General features: G+C 47.7%; 1 protein-coding gene across 7 annotated transcripts in view; it reads left to right on the top strand.

Moving 5' to 3' along the window:
* Nucleotides 1-23,278, top strand: part of PRKAG2 (protein kinase AMP-activated non-catalytic subunit gamma 2) — a 353,035-nt gene that overhangs the window by 202,072 nt on the left and 127,685 nt on the right. For all 7 annotated transcript variants that reach the window (XR_011648897.1, XM_004476298.5, XM_012518717.4 and 4 more), the window contains one exon: nucleotides 19,873-20,090. Coding sequence is in view for 6 of the 7 variants with exons in the window: in XM_004476298.5 (XP_004476355.1) it covers nucleotides 19,873-20,090 (218 nt within the window). In the remaining variant the exon portion in view is untranslated. The remainder of the gene's footprint in view (nucleotides 1-19,872; nucleotides 20,091-23,278) is intronic.

Raw genomic sequence — 23,278 nt, 5'->3', positions numbered from 1 at the left:
AAGCAGCCTCACACCAGAGAGGCAGGCAGCCTTCAGTCGGCTCCAGGCAGGGAGTATTAGCTACAGCCACCCCCTCCTCAGAACTGGTCCCTTTGGTTTTTCAAGAGTGTCCTACAAAAATGCAGGTTAGTTTTCCCTACCAATGTCTTTGCATCAGGGTAAAACAAACTTGGTGTGGGCAGGGATCAGGCCAGAGGAAGGGGAGCTAGCCCTGGCCTCGGACATCATCAGGGTGCTTAGGGGCACTAGCCAGAGTTTCTGGAAAGGCTCTGCTGACTGGCAGGTTATTTCCTGTCCTCTCTGGCTAAAATCCTAACAGTGTAAGCTTGTTGTTTTTGCCCTAGTGTGACTCGGTGACTAGGATCTCCTCACTGAGGTGGGTTTCCCATGGGGTCATCACGGCAGGTTTGGGTGCTTCTGAAGGAGCCACAGGGCCAAGTTCCAGGAATCTTGAGCCTTCGTCTTCTCACAGGTTTCCAAGGGAATGGTGCCAGCAATCATTGCATCTGTCTTCCTGCTCATAATTTGGATTTCTCCAAAAAGCAGACTCTGAAACAAGGGCTTGGGGACAGGGAGTTTGCTTGGGAGGGGCCTCAGGGAAACACAAGTGAAAATGTGGAGAAATGCCAATAAAACTTTAAATGTCTGTTAATACGTGGGTTCAGTCTCGGTAAGGACCTTCTGGGGTCTCAGACTGAACGGGTCTCAGAATCATCCCCGTAGAGGCAGGAAACCAGGGCGTTGGTTCACCGGTGTTGCCGCTGGGGCATTAGATCCCTAGATCTCCCAGGCTGCCCTCCTCACCCGCTGAGCAAGCTCAGGTGGCACTGAAGAAAAGGGAGAGAAAGAGAAGAATGTGGATGCTTGAAGTGGGAGGCAGTTGGTGTGTACAGGAGCCCCCCACAGTGGCTGCACGTAGGCATCAGCCATGTCTGCTGCACAGGGGGTGGGAGAGGGAAAAACTGCAAAGCGAATGTTCATCTGCTTTGCCTCCTAAATGCACCTGACTGGGAACCACGGGAGGACTCTGCATGGACGCAGCCTCAGCTTAGACTGGCCTTGGGCCTCTGCACCCTCCTGCTCTGTTGCACCTGCCTTTGAGCCTTTGGCTAACAAAGCTAGGTGAAAAGTGGGTCCAGTTTGTGCTGTTTCCTCAGCTTTCATGCTGTGCTCCGGCCATCTGCCTTGGCACCAGCCGCCCCATGCCCTGGCCCTTGTCTGCTGGGCCTGCCTCGGTCCCCACCCACAATGGGCTTAGGGAGTTACACGGTCCTCTGTGGAAACCACAGAGCCTGGGCATCATTATCTACCCAGATGCCCAAGTCAGAAACCAGGATCACTGGGCTTCTCCCTTGGCCGTCACGCCCAGCTGCGCCCCCCACCCCAGGTCCATTTGTGCCTTTCTCCTCCGGGCCCTAATTGCCTCTCGGGCAGGTGGCTGCAGTGGCCTGTTAGTGGTCTCCGTGGCCCAGTCCCTCCTCTGCACGCTCAGGAGAATGGCAGCTTCCACCATCACCCAGCCACCTTAGCGGCGACCCACTGGCCTCAGAGTGAAGTACGTTTCTTCCCCTTGCAGATGACGGCGCTCCACGAGCTGGCCACTTGCCTCCGCTCCTGTGCCACTCAGCACGAGCACTCTGTCCTGGTCATCACAAGCCGTCCAGCTCCCTGCCTGGGCCTCCGGAGGCTCCCCACCCCCACCCCAGGCTTCTGCTCTTTGCTCTGCAGCCTTTTCCCCCGTTCATTCTCCCTGGCCCTTCAGGAGTGGGCTCTGGCACCCCCTCCTCTGGGAAGCTTTCTCCCGTGCCCGTTCCACAGCTGCGCTGCCTCACACCTGTCCTGGTCTCCATCCAAATCAATCTGCAGAGCAGAGCCTACCTGCCTGCCTCCTCCGCCAGTCAGGAGGGAAGAAGGTGGGGTCCAGGTTTTCATTCCTTTCACAGGGAATCTGTGACAAGTGAGCAAGAAGGTTGGGGCTGAACCTGCTGGTGGCAGACCCTGGAAAACATTTAAGGACAGCAACCAGTCCTCTTGGAAGGACTGCCCTGGCCAAGCCGCCCGCCGTGCTGCATGGTGCCTGGGCATGGGGTGGTGGGGCCCCCAGCCCTTGCCGGCCTAAGGATGGGCTGGGCTCTCCCTTCCCTCCTTCCACTGTCGTTTCTTCTAGACATGCTGGTGCTTACCTGATTGGAAAGGAAGGAGAGATGCACCTCTGCCCAGCCCTCATCTTGACCTTAAACCCGCTTTTCAGCCTGGGGCTTAGAAATCCAAGACCCTTAGGTATTGAAAGTTAGATGATGATGGGTGGAGTGTAACCCATCAGTAACCTCTGGTATCTCAGAGCTAGGTTTTCCTCTCCCATAGGAAATTTAGGCAAGGAAAACAGGCTCTTGATTTGAGTCAAAGGAAAGATGAGAAAGCTTCGGCCTGAAGCCCTGGGGAGGAGAGCAGCTGACCAGAGCTTGGGCCCCAAAAGCACTCCACTTTTTCACCTGCCCCAGGCCGCAAGAGCAGCCCCTGCTCCCGCCCCCTCCCCCCAGCCCATCTGGAGGACCCAGGCTCTCCATGGCAGGTTGCAGTGGGAGCTGGTGTAGGCAGAGAGGCTGTTGCATGGGGCACTGAGAAGGAGCCAGGGAGCCAGGAAGACTGGTTTCCCTTGAAAGTGCAGGTAGCTGCGGCTGAAGCATGCTGGAGTCACACTCAGAAAAAGAACAAGGAGAAGAAAAAGGGGGAGAAGGAGGTATTTGGGGGTTGAAGCTCTGCACGGCTTCGGGGCCACCCTGGCAGCGGGTGGGGAGGAGGGCCCTGATAGGGATGCCAGAACCACTGGGCTTTCAGGGAAGTGCTGGGAAACTCCTGCAGGCAATACTGGGCCCTTTGGCTGGCATCAAGCCCACCCTGTCCTGTCCCCTGAAGAGCTGATGTCAGGTGTGCACAGGGTGGGGTCTACTCCTCTGTTCAGATGCACACAGGACTGTTCTTGCTGTACTCCTGGCCTGCAGGATGCAGTGACTAGATCTTCCACCTCGCTACAGGGCATCAAGAGCCCCAGGTGGATTTGAAAGGCAACCGGCTGCCTAGTTTGAAAGTCCCCAGGCCAGGGGTTCCCTGTATCCTGGGCTAAGGACAGGGCCCATTGTTTGACCTGATAGCTTCTGCTTGGGTGACAATTCAGAGGACCAGCTTTAAGTCCCCTTTGGAAGCTAAGTTACCTGCTGCCAGCTGACATATCCCGCTGAAGTGTTCCCATTTGATTTGTCCTTTTGGCAGAGGGCTAAACTGAGGCTTAGATTATCAGTGAGCAACCTGAGTTAGCCAAGAGCTAGAGTTATAGCTGCAGCTCCTGCAAAATGTGTTTAATAGGGGCAGGGACCATGTCTCCTACCAATATATTCCCAGCAGCTGGCACAGCGTCCAGCACAACATTTAGCATCTGGCAAGCACATGAATGAACGCGTGGGTGAGTGAATACACGAAATAGTCTGCCACCAGTACCTGCTTTGAATTAGAGCCGACCCTCTCTAGGATCCTCTTAAAATAATTCACATGAGGGTATTTTACCTCATCCTCCCAAGGAAGTCGACAGGCACTCTGCCAAAAGGCCTTTGGAAGAGGACCGGAAGAGTGCTCAATGGATCACTGATAGTGAAAAGGAAGACTGAAGAGGACTTAAGACAGAAGTGACAGGCATCCAGTCCAGAGGGAGCGAGATATAAGCCATGACTGGGAAGAGCAGGTGCCCGCTCTTTCCACAGCAGGGAGTCATTCCACAGCAGGGAGTGCCCAGACCTCGCCCAGCACTGCTTCGAGCCCAGCGGACACAGCCCCCCCTTCCTCCCGTGATGCCACCCAGCCGGCCGGCAGCCCCACCAGGTGTCATGTAAATGTCACATTACCCTTGGCAGGCTTCTCAGATAGCACGTCGGAAACTTGGCTGTGGGAAGGCAAGGGCTGCCTGACATTTCCCTGGGCCCATCCCTTCCTTGGGCCTGGTGACCCATCAGGGTCCTGTGACCGAGCCCAGTGTCACACACACACACCCAGAACCCAGCAGGACGGGACAGCATTGGCCACAGGTCAAGATGGGCCACTTGTGACCAAGAGGGCCTGGGGGAGCTTTTCCCTAGGAAAGCTTTAGAAGCAGCAGCTTTTGCATCAGATATCCTTGCTCCTCCCTGGGCCTCTGCACCAAAGGGAAGGGGAGTTTTTGACTTAGGAGGGTTTGCGTTCTCTTGGGAGAAGCAAAGCAATAGCAGAGCCACGAGGGGATGTCAAAAGAAATCACTTGAGAGGATGTGGCTCAAGCATTTGGGTTCCTGTCTACCATACGGGAGGTCCAGGGTTTGGGGCCTCCTGGTGAAGGCAAGCTGGCCTGAGTGGAGAGCTGGCCCACGCAGGAGCACTGGCCTGTGTTGCAAGCTGACCCCAGCGGAGAGCTGGCACAGCAAGATGACACGACAGAGTAGAGAAAATAAGGGATGCAGCAGACCAGGTTGCTGAGGTGGCACAAGAGATTGAGCACATCTCTCCCACTCCAGAAAGTCCCAGGTTTGGTTCCTGGTGCCGCCTAAAGAGAAGAGAACCAGCACAGAAGAACGCACAGTGAATGAACACAGAGAGCAGACAACAGGGGTGGGGGGTGGCGGAGTGAGAAATATAAACAATTTTTTAAGAAAAAAACAACATCAAGCACTCGCCACGGTGCTATTGCATAGATGTCTCTGTGGGCTTGGAGGGGCTGCTGTGAGGAGAGCTTACGAAGGCGAACTTCCAGGGAGAGGCTGGACAACTGAACAGAAGTGGCGTGTTTTCTCTTTCACCAAAAAGCCTTTCTGTGAAATCAGCCACTTGCTGCACCGCAGCCTTTGGGCCTGTGCGCCGGGACCCCGCATCTTCTCAGTGGCCCACCTTGTGTGTGCTTTGGGCAGTAGGCCGCAATCAAGCATTTTTCTGTGTGCTCAGACCTATGCCAGGAGCCCCTGTGGGGAACACAGGACAGATTCACCGTCCTGTGACTTGCCCCTTGCTAAGAACCCAGGCACCAACTCCATCTCCGTGAGCTCTGGGCACTGGTTATGAGCAAGTCTGCAGCGTCCTCATGCTTCTCACTTGCCTTCCCTGCCTGCTCCTCAGGCCCTCCCTTTCCCACAGCCCAGGGGACACAGGCTGGCCCAGCAGCAGCTGCCTGTCCTGAGGAGGAAGGCAGCTGTGGTGGCAGCACCCCCGCTCCCAGAGCCAAGACCTCTCCTCCTTTCCCCTGCTCAGCAGTGACTGCTCCGCAGAGCCGGAGGGGGTGGGACTCCAGCTTCTATTTTTAACAGGACCACGGCAGGGATTCCACTGCAGCTCTTAGGATCAGAACCAGCCCATCCCCCAGGCTCAGGTGAAATGGCACGAGGTCACCCCCATTAGCCCAGGCTGCACAGACAACCTCCCCAAACTCAACCTACAGGCCTTTTACAAATGTCTGGTTTATTGAAGTATACTTTATGGACAGCCACATCCACCCTTTTTAGGGTACAGTTCTGTGAATTTTGACAAACATACAGGGATGTATAATCACCAGCTCTGTCAAGATGTAGAACAATTCCATCTCCCCCAAAATATTCCCTCAAGCCTCTTCGTAGTCATCTTCTCCCTCCATCCTTAGCCACTGGCTGATCTCTCTCTTTCTTTCTTTTTTTCTTTCTTTCTTTTCTTTCTTATAGCAGGACCAGGGTTTGAACCAGGGACCTTGTAGGCGGAGAGCAAGCATTCAACCACTGAGCCCTATCAGCTCCCCTGATCCCTTTTTCTGTCTCCTATAGTTTTGCATTTTCTAGAACATCATGTAAATGGAAAAATACAGTATGTACCTTTGGATCTGGATTCCTTCGCGTAGGAAAATGCATTTGAGACTTACCCATGCTCTTGGGTATATCATAGGTCTTTCTTTTTTATTACTGGGTAGTATTTTATCATAGGGATGTACCAGTTTGTTCATTAATCCACCGGTTGGAGCATAGTTGGGCTGTTTCCAGTTTGGAGCAACTATGAATAAAGCCATCACAGACTTTCACTTTCAGGTTTCTGTGTGGGCATAAGTTTTCATTTCTCTTGGGTAAATACCTAAGAGTAGCATTCCTGGGTTTTATGGTAAGTGTATATTTCACTTCGTAATATACTGTCAAAACTATTTTCTGAACTGGCTCTACCATTTTGCCACCAGCAACATATGAGTTAAGTGGTTCCACATCCTCACCAGCACTTGGTGTTGTCAGGTTTTTGTTTTATTTTGAATTTTAGCTTATCTAATAGATAGATAGTAATATCTCATAGCTTTAATTAGCACATCCCTAATGGTTAATGATGCTGAGCATTCGTTATGTGCTTGTTTGTCATCATATATCTGGTGATATATGTACCTTTGGTGAATTATCTGTTTGAATCCTCTTCCCCCTTGTTTTATTGAGTTGTGTGTTTCCTTATTACAGTTTTGAGAGTTCTCTATATTTTCTGGGTACAAATCCTTTATCAGATACATGTTTTGCAAATATTTTATCCATCATCTTTTTTTTTTTTTCCTTTTCTTTACTAGTGTCTTTTAAAATTTTGATGAAGTCTGATTTATCAGGGGCTTCTTTTGTGGACTGCATTTGTTGAACAAAGGTGTATCCCAAGTGCTTCACGGACAATTACGGGACATTATAGATCCCCCCAGGGCCCACTGGATGGAACGTGAGAGAGTCTGGGCTATGATGTGGACCATTGACTATGGGGTGCAGTGATGCTCAGAGATGAACTTACCAGGTGCAATGGATGTGTCATGATGATGGGAGAGAGTGTTGCTGTGGGGGGAGTGGGGGGCGGGGGCGGTGGGGTTGAATGGGACCTCATATTTTTCATAATGTAATTAAAAAGAATAAATAAATAATTAAAAAAAAATAAAAAGCTTTAAAAAAATCTGAAAAAAAAAAAAGAAAAGGTGTATCCCATAAGCACTGCAAACATTTTCTGAACAGGGGCCATGTGTCAGCCACTAGGCAGGTGCTGGAGATACAAAGATAAACGGGACTCACTCCTGCTCATGCAGGCCCACAGCTGAGTGGAGGGAGCAGGAGGTATAAAGAAATAATGACAGCATACTCTCATGTTACAGTGTTGGAATGTGCACATGCATGAAAATTCAGGAGGGATAGTTAATTCTAGAAATCAGTGAAGGCTTTACAAAAGACAAACTTAGCCACCACTAGATGCTGAAGCTGTGGAGTGAATCACAAGATAAATGGAAAAAACCCATTCCCCTGAGCACAGGGTTCTGATATCCTTTTTCACACACCACTCTGCAAACCCAGTGAGGCAAGCACCAAAAAGAAGATGATGTGGAGGCAGAGTTACTATCTTCATACATACCATTGTATCCAGGTGATCCTCCCCTATTTTTCCTTTTCCTTCATTGCATCTTCTTAGTGACTGTTTCTCTTTTGTGTAATATGTAGAGTAACTATTAATCTGGGCCAGACTCCAGCAAATTGGCCAAAATTAACAAGGTCTAAAGCCCTTCAGGTAAAGACAGTGTGCAGAAAGGAAAGTCTGAGTCATCAAAAAGATTGATCAAGTAGATAAGATTTGGGAACCTCATTTTGAAAGGACCAGGTGACTTTCCAAACCCTAAAAAATCAAATAGATGGCTGACTTCTACCCATAAAACAAGCTGCAACAGTGGTAGTTAATATGTGTCAGAATCTGAAAACATAAGGAATTCTAGGCTCCCCAGAAAGACCATCTCTTTTCCAGTTCCCTCTGGCTGAGTTGATACCTGTCTACTAAAACACAGGACAGTCAGATATGATGCTGTAGTCTTGTATTATGGTCCTTAACTCGCAGCATTGTTGTTGTCATTATTGTAGAGTAGAGGCAAATCCTGGGTTTGAGATTCTTGATTGTCTTTAAAAGGATGCAGCGAATACATTTTGTCTTGACCATGAGACACTTGATTGCCTGCTATTTGCAGCTTTCCCTTCTTTTGTCTTCCTCCTGTATGGAGAATCTTACCCATTAATCATTGGATAACCAATAGAACTCACACTCCCTTTCTTCGTGATGGGAATGAGAAGAGCCGAGAGTTCAGAACAGCACCATAGAAACCAGCTCTGGTGGCCGAAGCAGCAATCTGGAAGCCTTCCCAGGCCGGAGGCCAGCCCATCCACTCCCCGTCTCGCTGGCACCTCACACCCAGCGTGCCTGATGGGACTGGTGTCAGGTGATGTGTTGAGTCAACAGAGCCCCAGGAGTGCCCTGGTTGGAGTCCCATGGTAGCCAGCTGCAGCCAGCACCCAGGGAGAGAATGCCTGGAACTGGCTGCCAGCTACCACCTGGCCCAGTGGGGAGGCCCAGCAGGAAGGAGAGTACTGGTTGGGACTCTGGGGCAAAGCTCTCAGTGGGGGACTGCCCTAGGCAAACAGACCAGGAAGTACACTCACCCACAAATGGTCTCTGCCCCAGCTCCCTCCGCCCCTGCCTCCTCCTTTCTGCTTTGCTGAGCATGGCTTTCCAAAGTTGCAGTTTGAGAAACAGTGTTCCCCGTGGGCCTCATGCCATCCTGCCCCATAGAAAGTGTGTTCCCATTTCCCAAAGAGCTGTGCACCTGGAAATTACCTTGGGGTGAAGCTGGTGGCTCAAAGCCTTTGCTGGGTCATCCATAGCCCCTTCTCGCCCATATCGAGTCCACAGCGTGGAGGCCAGGGGCATGTGAGGGAGCTCCTCCAGGGTCAGACTGAAGAACCCAGGAGCTGTCCAAGTGTAGGCGGTCGGGGAAAACGAGGCCTTGGGAGCAGAGTTGGGGGAAGGGGGCCACACGTCACAGCAGAGGGCTCCAGCAGTCAGTCCAGGTAGGGAGGAGCCATTGTCAAGGGTTCTGCGATTCAAATAGCCAAATTGCAGGAAGTGTAGGGAAAGTCAGACCCAATTTTCAGATTTAAAAAGAAAAGTGCATTCTGGAAAGGTTAGTGTGACCCAGTGAGTTTTGTCACTGTCCTCTCGTGCTTGGGTTATCATAATGATTTTCAGGCACCATTTTCTCCTACTGAGGGTCTGTCTGAGATTTCTGAGTTTTGGGGATCAGACTACAGAGCAGACACAGCCACTGTAAGAAGCTGGAAGATTGGGGGGGTGAGGGGCGCGGAGAGCAAACTACTCTTGAGGAATAAGGAACTATGAAAATGTTTCGAGACCTCTTGGAACACAAGTTCTTAACCTTGCTTTCAGGGCATTAGAACCACCTAAGTTTTTTCAGAAAGAGAGTGACTCTAGTATTCATGCTTCATTTATTGATTTCATCAGATTATCAAAGGGTCCTGGGACGCAAAAAATTTACGAACCACTCCTTTCCCAGTTTCTGAGGAAGCTTCCCCAGTAGCTAAAATAATAAATGGGTAGTTGATGACCAGGAACTCCAAGAGGGGCTGGAGGCAGAGCAAGAAGGGACAAGGCTCAGAGAGACCCCTCTGGCAGCCCCTTGGTCCTCTCTGATAATCAAAGGGTATTACTGTAGCTTGCATCCCCCATCATTGGAGAATTCTTAGCAATTCTTTTCAGAAACTGTTTCATCTTGGAGATGGATTATTTTAGACTCTCTCCCTCTTACAAAGCAACTGATCATTTTTCCTCCTCTCCCTTGCCCCATGAGGATTGACTTTTAGTTTAAAACATCAAAATGTGCATATGCTGTTGTTGTTTTTGTGTAGGCTCTAGGGTTATGTTATGGATCCACGAAGTAGAACTCAGCTCTCCAGGTGAGAATGAAGAGGATATAGTTCTAAAAACTAGGGCCGACAGCAGAATCTGGGACCATATTGTTTGGAAACTTGACCTTGTGTTCTTGGGGCTGATCTAAAAGTATTTCTTGCAACATTCCGATTTCCTTCCTCCACTACCATTATTTGTTTGATTTTTCAGTTTAACTTCAGATATTGATATGTGATAACCAACTATAGGGACAGAATGTGATTCGGTATGCAGAGCCCTGTAAAATTGTTGTTTTTCCTGGATGCCTTCTAAGAGAACTTTAGAAAATGTCCTAAAAGAAGATTTTTTTTTGACAGAAACTTTTCTACCCTATGCAATACCTTAATGTCTTGGCTCTAAGATGACTTTAGACATTTTCTAACATACATTATTCTTTAAACCTTTTATTTTTTGAATAATTTCAAACTTACAGAACAGTTTCAAAAGTAATACAGACCCCATTCAGAGAGCTACAACATACCCCTCACCAATACCAGCGTCACCAAGTTCAACATTGTGCCACATTTGCCATATCGTTTTATCTATTCATCTATTAATCCATCTACAGTATGTTTTGAGTGATTTCAACTATAAAAAGTGGTTAATTAGATTCTAGAGCCTATGACCAAAATGTAGAGCCCAAAACCTTACCCCAAATTGTCATAATGAATTAAGTGCAAGCTCAAGTATGACCAGAGCCAAAGTCATTAGATTTTCAAGATATTTGTGCCAATCCTGAGACCAGAGTCCAGAAACTTAGGCCTGAGAGAGGGAACACTGGAGTTGGGGGAGGAGTGGGGAATGGGGGGGTGGGGGGGAGAACACCAGGAGCATGAGAAACTTGCCTTTTAGAAAACCAGTGGTGATTCTGCAAACATTCAAGGCAAGTGCTCAAGGCTACTTGGAGTGTCCAGCTAAAAAGAACCAGGAGCCACTTAGGAGAGTTGGCCAGTGGCCACAGGAACGCCTGCTGCCCTGGGACAAGGAACAAGTCAAAGGAACCTCTGCATGAGACTACAGTTGGCTGTAGGAAGAATACTTCCTATCAGAGACCAAGCAGGGGGCTTGGAACTCAGAAAGAAAAGAATTTGCTCTCCTAAAGAAGGGAGCTGTGAGAAAGAAGGCTGAGGCCTGCTATGAAGAATGGGAACTAGAAATTACTTTCTGCAAAATGAGAGTGGTGGATTAGATTAATGGTTCCAAAACTTGGCTAACCATCTGCATCACCTGAGACATTTTAGAAAACCTAGATTCTCAGGCTCCATCTCAGGCCCACTTAATCAGAATCTCCAGGGACCAAGGCCTGGGAATATGTATTCTCAAATCCCCTAGGTGATTCTTACACCCAGCCAGGTTTGGAAACGGCAGGTTGAGAGAATCTCAAGAGGCCCTTCTGACTCAGATACTCTCTGCCCTGTGTGCTGGGTTTGACTCAATAGGGATGGCAACTGGGGACTGTCCAGACGAATGGTTTTGAACAAAAACTTCCCATGGAGGCAGAGAATTACCCAAAGTACAACATAAACAGCTCCAAAACTGTGAGGACTCCTCAGGGGTACACTGGACCCTACAACCTCAGAGCAGATCATCAGGCTAGACTCGCACGAATGCAGACCACACGTGTACTGGGGACCAGCCCAGAGGTAAAGCTGAGAAACCAAAGGTTAAAACTATAAAGCAGTTGACTCACTCCTTGGGAAGAGGCATTCTAAGCAAAATAAATATTCAGTGGATGGCTTCTGCAGTCACACCACATAGGGATCCCAACAGATAACACATACCACTTGCATTTCTTGTGTTACCAGGTAGCTTCTTTGCCTTTCAGCCTTTCTTATTGTGGCAAAGCTCCTTGACGGTGAGGCTTCCCATCTCCCATATTTGTTTGGCATCCCCTCCCTATGCTGCATCCCCCTTATCACCCTCTTCATCATCCTTCCAAAGTTGAGGGAAACACCAAGGCCCTTTGTTTCTGTGATGTGTGGTTAGGTGTTTAAAAACCACCATAAACAACACCGCCATCCAGTGTAAGTTGGAAAAATCCTCTTCTTACTCCATACCTGCTGAACAGAGGTCAACAAAGAAATTTTGAAGGCAGAAACAGAATGTGAATTTTTTCCTACTTGTCATTCCAACCCTATGCACTGAAAAGGATAGTGCTGTCCAATGGCTCAAGCTCATTCCATTTTTAGAGTTGGCGAGTCAGAGCCCATCTCACAGCCATCTGGTCTACTGATTTAGTTTACCCATGAGAGGGGTTGATTTGCTCAAGGGTCCACTGCTATCTAGCGGTAAAACCAGGCCTAGAACTTGGGTCTTCTGAAACCCAGGCCTCTATTTTCCACCATGTGCCACTGTCTTTCTAAAGAACAATGCTAACTCTCTCCAAGAGGCACCTCTCCTCTTTTCTTTCCCTTTTCTCCAGTTGAAGCTCACGCCAGTCGGGACTGGCCCTGTTAAGTCACCAGCTTGTGGCTCCTCAGTGTCTGGAGCCACTTGCATGGCATCTGTGTGGCTGCCAGGAGCAGTTGCTGTTCACTCACTGAGCCTATTCACCAGTCCTGGCTGCTTCCCTGGGAGAATCAAAGACTTTGTTCACCCTCAAAGACCGGCAGCAAGTCCTAAACAAAGTCTTTAAGAAGTAGAAGGAGGTGGGGGGAAGCCTTCACAGAATAAACAAAACAGAGGAAGGTCGCCTGTCCTTTGACCAGTGCCTTCATGGGTTACTAATACCTGTCCTGTCTGGGCAAAAAGGAAAATCTCATGAATTGGGGCAGATCCATTTTATCTTCCAGAATCAAGGCTGAGACTCTTTGCTGGTGTTTCTGTAACTCCCCCCCTTCCCCACTAGCTTTAGGGTTCTTTCCTGTGCTCTCAGCCCCTCCTGCTCTGAGTGTGTTCCATTCATTCAGCACTAATGTTTAGTGCATGGTATTGTTGGCTTTGTTTTTGGTGGTTTTGTTTTTCTCATTTCCCCAGCCAGACTGAAAGGTGGGGCCTCCGTCTAATATGTATTGATTTGCTGATCAGATACATGGTTTTCCTGCAAGATTTGAATTTAGCAATATGCCTTTGGTTAAGAAATACATTGGTCTACTTAAAAGTAAGGGGGGGGGAGGGGATTCTGTGAGTCTTGCTCCGTTTTCTCCTTTATTTATGAATTGTGATGGCAATTTTCAAAATAGAAAAAATTTAGGGAAATTATTCTTACCTGTCCCACTTTCCTTTCATAGGACAGTTTTTTTCCACTAATAAAAAAGTTTATTAGCAGAGATGCAAAAAAGTTTTCTCTTCTCTGTTGGTCATTGTCTCTGACAGGCATGGGAGGAAAAAGTACCTTTGGAAAGAGTGCATTGCTACCCACTCAAGGCTACCCTTAATAGGAAGCTTGCAGAATCTCTCCCCCCACCCCCACCCTCACTGCTCTGCACCCCGGTCGCTCCACACCACCTCTGATTTCCCTCTTCAGGAACCCAGTCTACGACACTTTGAATTTGGTGAATCCCAAAAAGAGATTATGTTTCCTAACTAATCCATTTCTGTGGGCATGGGTCCCTTTTGAGTGGACTGCATCAGTGAGGCTTTCACCCTCTTGCTGGGCCCTATATAAACAGACACAGAGAGAGACACATAGAGAAAGGAAGTCACCGTTTTGGATACTGCCATGTAAAAGAGAGGACTGCAAGGAAACAGAGAAGCCTGAGAGGGTGAGCGAGGTTCCGGAGACTGGAATCAGCAGAGCATAGATGCCTGGAAGGAGGCCCCTGAGGGCCTGGGCCCATGGAGCAGCTCAAGGCTGAGGAGGCAAGCCCTGCCCTATGCCTGGTCACCCACAGCTGAGCTCTGGGAAGCAGTGAGCCCAGAGGGGAAGGCAGGGACGTCCGCAGAGATCGCTGCCATCTTTGTTGACTACGTGGCAGGAAGTCAGGATCACCAGTAGCCAACTTTGGTGAGAAAGCCCCCCTGATGCTGCCTTAATTTGGACATTTCACAGCCTCAGAACTGTAAGTTTCCCCTAATGAATTTCCCATTATAAAAATCTAACCTGTTTATGGTACTTTGCATTGACAGCCTTTGGCAAACTAAGATACCATCTGTCTGAGAAACTCCACTTTCTGAAAGAGTAATTCATGCACTGAAAATGTGAGTTTAAGTCTTTGAGTTCTTTCTCTTGGAGATATCTTGGTTTAATGATTGCAAAAAAGTTTGGGATTTGGAGCTAGGACACTAGAGGTCAAGTGCGACTTCTGCCCTTTACTCAGTAACAGACTCTGAATTAGTAACCCCTCTGGTCACCAGTGCCTTCCCCTGTAAATTAAGATGATAAATCTGCCTTGCCCTTCACAAAGGGTGGTTGTGAGGATCACTTGGAAAACAGTATGTGAAAGCACTTTGTAAACAGTGACCCTCTGTGCACAAAAGGTGTTCCTATATTGCACGGCTCTGCCCCTTCTCACAGATAGTTCATGTATCCGGAATGGAGGAGGGTGCTGCGTATCTTTGGTTCTAGGAAGGTTCTTTCCTGTATTGCTATATAACAGACATATTCCTAGTCCACACATGTGTGAGCTGTGCTTTAGATCTGGCATTTTGTCTCCCCACCCCAAATTATAGTCCAGAGTTTCATCCTGTTTTCCCTCACAGGAGTCACTCACTCTGGGAAAGGCACAGGGAGGAGTCAGGAAAGCCAGGTGGAAAGATGGAAATTTCTTTTGAACCTGGAAAGATTTCAATGAGAGGAGCCTTCTTGAGGGGAGGGTAAAAAAATCATTCAGTTCCAAAATAAATAAATCATTCCCATCACCAGATAAAAACTCCATTTTGTTTTCTCCTCATCCAAAGTAGTTCAGCCAGATTTTACCTGTGGCTTCTGGTCTTTTCCATCCAGCCATCCCTCTTGCCCCCAATCCAGACTGGGTTAGCATCATTCCATTACTCATACACAGGCTGCTGAAAAAAAGGGCAAAGCCACAGGAGATGTAGGAGATAGTTTGTGCTTTAAAAAGCCCTCTTAGGTGGCAGGCTGCTTAGTCACTTTCTCTTTAAATTATTTACAGTTGAGAAATGAACAGTCTGTACCCAAAGAACAATCCAGTATTTTTCACTGGATGTGAATGTCCCTTAACACAACAGTGACTGGGATTCTTCCGTGAAGAATGTTGTAAATGGGAGAGTTTCTCACAGAGAAAAAAAGTCACAGAAATAGAGAAAAGGAGAAGGAAGGGGAGAATACATGCCCTCTCCATATACCAAACTAAGGAACACAAGACCCCTATCCCCCAGAAAGCATCTATTCTGGGCAGGGGAGAGGCAACGGGGTGTGGGAAGGACAGACTTGCACAGAGCTGGTAAAAGAAATGGTGGGGAACAGGGTAGGGGACAAATAAATGTTTAAATATGGCATTAACCAGCCTCTTGGCTCAAAAGTAGAACAATGGCTTTAAAAAGTAATTTTCTGAATAGCTCACACATTCACATGAGATAAGATTTAGAAAAAAATAGAAAAGGGTATACAATGGAAGTCTCCCCTGCTACTGTTCCTTTTTGCAGAGGCAGCCAGTGTTTCCAGATTCTTGTGGGTCCTTCCAGAGTTACTCTGGGATATGCAGACAGCAGAGGTAGTTTTCTTTTTTCTTCTTTTGAAAATACAAATGGTTATCATTTTCTATAGATTGCACTGTAGCTTGCTTTTTTCACTTCTCACTATATCTTGGAGATAAAAAGAATGAGGAAGCTTGTTAGGTTCTGACTGGGAATTATGGCTGCCTATGCAGATATATCATGATTTATTTAGCCTCTTCCTCTTGAGTGAGCATCTGGGTCTCCGGTCTCTGCTTTTAAAAGCACCATGGTGATGAATAACCCCATACGCTTGCCATTAAGCGTTGTAGGAATTTAACTGTGGAGTAAATTCCCAGAAGTGGAATTGTTAGGTCAAGGAACATGTGCATCTGTAGTGTTGATAGATATTGCCAAAATGCCTCCTCAGAGGTTTATGTTTCCCCTGGGCCTTTGAAAATTCCTACATCAGGATGGTTCAAGCTAGAAAGAATAGGCTGCGAGTAAAGGAAGAGATGGAGGGACAGTTTTTAAAGTTTGTTCCCTCGTTCTGAAAGACATAGGGGCCTTTCACTCTCCATTGACACTTGGAAAGTGGGGGAAGGTGGTTTCCCTGGGGTATTATCATAGATTGTTGGGGACACCAGTTTTTGTAGCCCAAAATGCTCCCCCCACCCCTATTTTCTTCTACCCATATCTCAGTTACCCAGCCACATGCCAGTGGAGAGCAGGGCATTTCCACAGGAGAGCAAAAATGAATGGTTTCTTTGTACAGAAGCAGGAGAATTGGGAAAGTTGCTGACAATAACATCACCTACTTGACAGTTATGCTGCCAGTACTAGCCACATGATGATTAAGTTCATGTGCCAACTTGGCTAGGTGCTGGTGTCCAGTTGTTTGGTCAAGGAAGCACTGGCCTAATCATCACTGTGAGGATATTTTGTGGATTTAAATGGTCATCTGATTGTGTCTATGGCTGATGACATCTACACCCAAAAAGGAGATTACCTTCAGCAGAGAGAGCCGTCTCACCCAATCAGTTGAAGGCCTTAACGGAAGAAGTGATGATTTCAGCATTCAGAAAGAAGAATTTCTACCTCTTCGTCAGCCAGCCAGCTCCTCCTGGAGAATTCATTGACACCTTCATTGAAATTCCCAGCTTGCAGCCTGCCCTACAGGATTCGGACTTGCCAATTCCCTCAGTGGCATAAGCCAGTTCCTTTAATAAGCCTCAAAATATTTACATTATATATATATTATATATATCTATATAATCTCCTGTCTGTCCTGTTTCCCTGGAGAACCCTGACTAATACAAGCCAGGTATTGGTCACAGTATAAGGAACAGGTATGGCGGGCCAGCTGTGAAGAATCTCACCCTGTAAGGACCTTGGAAGGACACGCCACCCTGGGGGTCTGAGGCGGGTGAGGCACTCTAGCTGCAAACAAAGCAGAAAGCACAAGAGGCTTTCTTCTCCTCGGCCCCCAGCAAAGCCCTTTGGCAGGCCCAGGGCCCACCCCCTCTGAGCCTTGGCTGACAATCATTCCTCACCCTCCTTTGGGGATCGCTGGGGAATGTCGGTGCCACAAAGCTGAAGCCTGGCCCAAAGGACAGACCAGAACCCAGGCCAGCCTGCCCCCTCTGGTGCCCTCCCAGTCAGACCAACCCATGTCTCTCTGAAAAGTTGCTGAACCATATCAGGTGTCCTTCCACTCTGCCCCATCATTTTCCTTCCTCCCCTTTGCTTCTTGTCCTAGTCCCACTTCAAAGCAGGGCTTGGTTCTCAAGACCTTTGAGGAAAAACTTTTTTCCCCAAAAAGAGTTTGGGGTATTGCTCTGAGAGACCTTTTATATTTTAATTTTTTAATTCTACCAAAATTAAAAAAATTAAAAATGTGCGCTAGAGCCTTCTGTCTCCTGCTTTCACTTTGACCTCCCTACCAGAGAGGCAGTCTGGGGCTTCAGAGCAGCGTTTTCCATTGGTGGAAAACCCGTCCCCCTTGGAGGCTTCATGTCATAAAGAGGTTCCCTGGAAAGTGTCACTCCTTGAATTGGTTACTTCCAAACTCCCATCCAGGAAATAAGTACCATGTATCCCACATGGACTCTGAACCTCTGGGCATAGAGAGGGAAAGACAATTCAAGCTGCCTTGAAGCCTTTGCTCCCTTCCCTATTCTTTTTTTTTTTTTAAAGGAGGTACCCAGGATTGAACCCAGGACCTCATGCTGGAGAAAAAGGCGCTCAACCACTGAGCTCTATCCGCTCTCCAGCCCCTTCCCTGCTCTTGACTCTCCTTGCTTGCTAGCCAGCAGGCGTTAACTAAGCACCTTCCCTGCACCTGGGACAGCACTGGGAGCTTTGTGGAACGCAAAGCCACCGGGAGGATCCCTGGCCCTAAACTCAGACAGTAGATTTGGTTGGAAGAGGAGACTTGCATATTTTTATATTTGGTTTTAGTGTTGAGCAGTTTGTGTTACATAAGCTAGTAACACATAGTACAGATGAAAAGTGCTTTGTGAAGAGCCCTCACGGGTAGTAGAGGCAGAGGAGGGGGACTGGGTGAATAGACACCCTGGGAGGGGCAGGACGCTCTCTGGAGATGGTGCCGTGGAAGCAGAAGGGGAATACTCATGCTTCCGGGGCCTCTGAGGAAACAAGTCTGGTGTGTTACAGTAAGGAATAGGGCAAAGGAGACCCCAGTTTTACAGTGTTGCGGTCAGCCGGATCTTCATCTAGGCCAAAAGTAACAAGTGGGTGACCCCAGGGCCGTGTCTACTGACATCTTGGATTTGACTTGCATAATTTTTTTTTTTAAGATTTATTCTACTTATTTATTTCCCTTCCCCACTTACCATTCACTGTCTGCTCTCTGTGTCCATTACCTGCATGTTCTTCTGTGTCTGCTTGTCTTCTCTTCTCATCTTCTCTTTAGGAGGCACCAGGAGGCAATCCCAAGAACTTCCAATGTGCCAGAGAGGTACCCAGTCCTTTGAGCCACCCCAGCTCCCTGGTTTGTTGTGTCTCTCATTGTCTTTCCTCCGTTGTCTCTCTTTTTGTTGCATCATCTTGTTGCATCAGCTCTCCGTGCAGGCTGTGCAGGCCAGCTCTCTGCGTGGGCCAGCTTGCCTTCACTAGGAGGCCCCAGGAATCAAACCTGGGGCCTCTGATATGATAGACGGGAGTCCAATCACTTGGGCCACACCCACTTCCCATGACTTGCATAATTTAAAAGTATGTTTTTAAAATACATTTCATTGCTTAGAAGATGTGAGATATCAAACCCAAATCCAGATTCTGCTTCTCTTAGAAAACACATCAATATTGGGAATCATTATCTTCCTGCAGCTCTCAGCTAGAGGTGAGTGATAGTTGCCTGCTGTTATGAATTAAATCATGTCCCCCACAAAGATGTGTTCAAGTTCTAACCACCAGTCCCGTGGATGGATAGTTAAGATGAGGCCAGCCTGAGTCAGGGTGGACCTTAATCCAATATGCCTGGCATCCTTGGAAACCGAGGAAATTTGGACACAGTGAGTAGGGGAGTCTAGGAGACAGGGGCGAGGGACAGCCATGCGGTGGAGACAGAGATTAGGGTTTGGACTGCTGGCAAGCTGCCACCAGACTTCAGAGAAAGCAAGCATGATCTTGCTGACAATTTGATTCAGACTTCTAAACTCCAAAGTTGTGAGACAATAAATTCCTGTCCTTTAAGCCAACCAGTCTGTGGTCTTTTATTACAGCAGCCCTGGCAAAGGAAGACGCCCGGCTCAGATGGGCCTCCTGGGTTCCCCGTCCAAGTGAACACGTTTGACTGCTGGCGGATCCACCTCCCCAGTCCCTTGGCAGTTCTATACGGATACCCACCTCCCCCTTCCTCCTATTTACCTCTTCTCTTGTCCTACCCGTCTAAACCGTCTTCACCTTTCAAGCCGCCTTGCCAGTTCCACCCTTTCCCTGAAGTCTTCTCTGGCATTTATCCTCATCGTGCATTCTCACTACTGTGAACTTAAAACAGAGAGAACCTGTTGCACATTTAGATGGCAATAGTGTAGTACTGCATCTGGTTCTTAATGTATATTGGCATATGACTTCAGCAACATTGTCCTATGTCTCTGATGAATATTTTATTAACTTTCCTATGTCTTATTTCAATAAATATGGATAGCCAACATATTAGCTCTTGGCATGGTACTTTGTAGGGGAGGAGCTCAAAAACATTTGGCTAAATGGAGGAGAAAAGCATCTGGTGCATATGTGTATATGTTATGTGCGTGTGGATAAAATGTCTTTCACCCAGATCACTGTCCCACTGTTTGACTGTCCTCCTCACAACAAGGGAATCCAAGTTGAAGGATGAGGGTATTTCTGGACACAGCTGATTCTAAGGGACAAGAAATAAATTTTTAAAAGTTTTTCCCCAACTCAGAACTTAATAATTTAGATTTTTGCCTCTCAAGATTTCTGGCACTTAGAAATAAAAATTCCTTTCTCTGGCCCGCTCAGTCTCAGTCAGACTTCTAATAGCACTTTATTGCTTCTTCTTCACAGCCTCCAGCCTCTCCACTTCTCCATCTACACCCACCCAAGTGACCAAACAGCACACATTTCCTCTTGAATCCTATAAGCATGAACCTGAGCGACTAGAAAACCGCATCTATGCCTCCTCTTCCCCTCCGGACACAGGCCAAAGGTTCTGCCTGCCCTCCTTCCAGAGCTCGGCCAAGCCTCCCTCGGCATCACCAAAACACTATGTTAACCCCAGAACCGTAAGTCTGGTCCTTTCCTCTGTGGGCAGGGGCCAACTGGGCATTTGGAGGGAGGACAGAACCGGTTATCTTTCCCCAGCGGAAACAGTCTGGTTGTGTATTATTGAAGCTAAGGTCATGAACTCCTGGCACTTTGGGTATATTTTATCATAAATCACAGGCTTAGAAAAAATTGTGAGGGCACAGTAAGCAAATGCAAGTCAAATGAAGGATGGTAACAGCTGGTCCATCTGGAGCAAGACCAGAAAAAGGGGTTTGTCCTCTCGTCGTCTTCTTAAAAGTTAGTCATTAAAAGCCTTATTTGAATTTACCTTGATTGGGATATTAAAGTAAAAAGCAAAGTGGAAAAAAAAAACAGAAAACAATTATTCTAGAGTTTTAAGATTTAAAGTTTGATAATCATCCAACCTGGAAAGCGTTCTAGGAAGGATAAGCCTTTCAAAGTGGAGCAGTATGGTGAAACAGATGTCTTTCATCCTTCAAAGGATAGTGAAATGGTCTAGTGCATATTAATGGAGGAAGCTGGCATAGCCACAGCACTTAAGTGCTCTACCGTTCACACTGGGCCCTAAGTGTGGCAACCCTATCTGTCATTGCCTGCTCAGTTCCCATTATGTCCAGGAGATAGCCAGCATTATTCCTGTGCTCAGCAAGGATTTAGGAACCCTATAGTCTGCCTGTAGTGACATAACTATCTCATTCAGTTGTTCTCTTTTGGGAGAAAGAATATATATATGAGAACATATTATTACTATCCTCCTCGCTCATTCAGTGACTATTTGATAAAATGCATGCTTGTGCAAAATATTGTTTTAAGTGCCAAGGGATGAACTGCAAGATCCTGTTTCCCCCTTTTAAAACTTACAGTCTTATTGAGAACAGAATACGTGCTCAAGTGAAACAGTCGCGTGAAAGTGGAAGGTAGTTTCCCTGAAGATGAGTGGAATATAGGGGTCCCTACAGGAGGTCTCAAGAGGGGAATGACCATGGGTCTGATAAGAGCAAAGAAGGCTTCATGCATTAGTACCACCTGAGCTGAGCCTTGACTAATCAGTGGGGACTAAATAAGGGGAGAGGTGAAAGAGCATTCTGGAAAAGAAAAGTAGCCATGGCTTGGGGTTGGGAGTAAGCATGCGTAGGATTGTGAAACACAGACTCAGAGAAGCCGTCTGGGGGCCATGGATGAAGGTGGTGATCTGGCCACAGACGTAAACAGGAAGGCGGAAGGCCAGCTGGGAGGCGGATGAGTAGTCCAGACGCATAGTGGTGAGGGGATTGCCCAGGACAGCTGGAGGAAAGCTGGCCAAGTTCTTAGGTGTGGCTGAGGAAAGAGCCAGGGAAGTTTCTGTTTTCCTGGGTGTTAAATAAAGAGACTTGGTCATACATGATAGAATAAGGGAGAAGCTGGAAAGGGGACAATGAGGCAGCCTACAGATGATCAAAAGCAGGAAGCCACTACTCCCTTTAGAGCTAAGAGACAGTGAGAGGAAGTGGTGTTGCCAGAGCCCGAGCCCAAAGTTGGTGCCATGTGCGGGAAGCAGAACCGTGGCAAGACTGCCTGGCAGGAGCTGGAGGAGGGAAGAGAAGCCGCCACTGGTCAGAGATACCGTTTGGGACAGATGGATAGAAATCCTGGCATCTTCCCATCTTCCTGACCTCCAGGCTTGTGCCAGATCTACCTGAAACCAGGAGGCAAGAAAACCTGGCACAGATAAACCCCTGTGATGCACAGCACAGCAAGGGAAGGACCCGAGAAGGGATTCTGAAGTGAATAGGGAAATAACTGGCAGAGAGACAGGAATGGATAGGGTAGCTGTAGAAGGTCTCAAAATGTGGGCATCCTCTAATTGACTAGTGTTCGTTGACAGAATAACTCCATAAGATTTGGAGAGAAAAACAATTATTTTGGCTTTAGATCCCTGGAAGTGATGGTGACAGACACGGGGTTTTTCCACAATTGCATTATGTTTCATGGCAGAAGCTTCGCACTTGGGAACAAGCACGTAGCCTCTCCGTTTCAATATAAGAGAGTCCATAGAGTGCTCCCGGTTTGCTGTCAGTTTTTCCTCCCTGGTTGTGACTGCAAAGCGTTGTTCTTAACTGTTTATAAGTTCACACCTATCTGCAGCCCTCAGTCAAGGCCAACAAGGATAGGGGCCCTTTCTGGCTTTCTACGGTGGTTCCAGGGCCAGAGAGGAAGTATCCTTGGCTGTCTCACATACTCCACAATCAACACAAACCAGATGCCCTGCTCAGTGCCTGCAATTCCATGACACACAAACGACTGTGTGTGGGAGAGTGAGGTTTCAAGAAAGATCCAGTCAGGCCTTGTAACGTTTATGCAGTTTGAGCTCCAGGAAATCAAGGTGATCACCGTAGGCTCCCCACTTATGTCTTGAAATGATGTTTCAAGAATTGGAAGAGAACATCTCCACTAGCTTCCTGACATTAAACAGGCCCTTAATCCCATCTGTGAGGTTTGTCATCACAGGCCTCCAAGGACCTTCTTCAGCCTGGTTGCGTTCACAGCCTCTGCAGACGGTTTGCCCACGCCTCTTCTGCTTTCAGCAGCCCTTGGCAGCAGGGAAGGTGGTAGTTTCAAGTTCATATAAAGTATGTTATTTTATAATTGGATTATAGTGAGTGTCTTTTATTTATGTGCTAAATTCCTTAAGAGCTTGACTGATTTCGTTGATTTTGCTACCAGCATCGTCTTAGGAATTTTTTCTCAGCAAGGAAGAACAATAATCAGCTGTGTGCTTTAGGATGATCCCTCTGGGCGGGTGTGGAAATTGGATTGGATTTGGGCAGAACAGGGGCCCAGATGAGATGCAGTTTGAAGTAATCTAGGCCTGGTGGCAGCTGAAGATGGAAAGCAGACTGATGTTAAGGAGTGAAGAGGTATTTAAGAGGTAGAGTTGCCAGGCATTTGTAATGTAGTGGTGCTTGATAAGTTGAGAGGAAAAGAGAGAAGAATGATTGGAAAGCGTTTGCCTTGGATTTGCATAGATGGTAATTTCATTTGCTGGGATGGGGAGCAAAGGAGAAAGGAGCAGGGTGAGTATGTGTGCATGGGTGTGTGTGTGCACACATGTAGGAGTGTGAGTGCATGCACGTGCATATGTGTGTTGGGGCCAAGGACAATTGGATATGTGATCTGGAGTTAGAAATTCAGTTTTAGAATCACC

The sequence above is a fragment of the Dasypus novemcinctus genome, chromosome 5 (genome assembly GCF_030445035.2).
Source record: "Dasypus novemcinctus isolate mDasNov1 chromosome 5, mDasNov1.1.hap2, whole genome shotgun sequence".
In the NCBI taxonomy this organism is placed as follows: Eukaryota; Metazoa; Chordata; class Mammalia; order Cingulata; family Dasypodidae; genus Dasypus; species Dasypus novemcinctus.
This window is presented reverse-complemented; position numbering and strand designations above follow the sequence as displayed.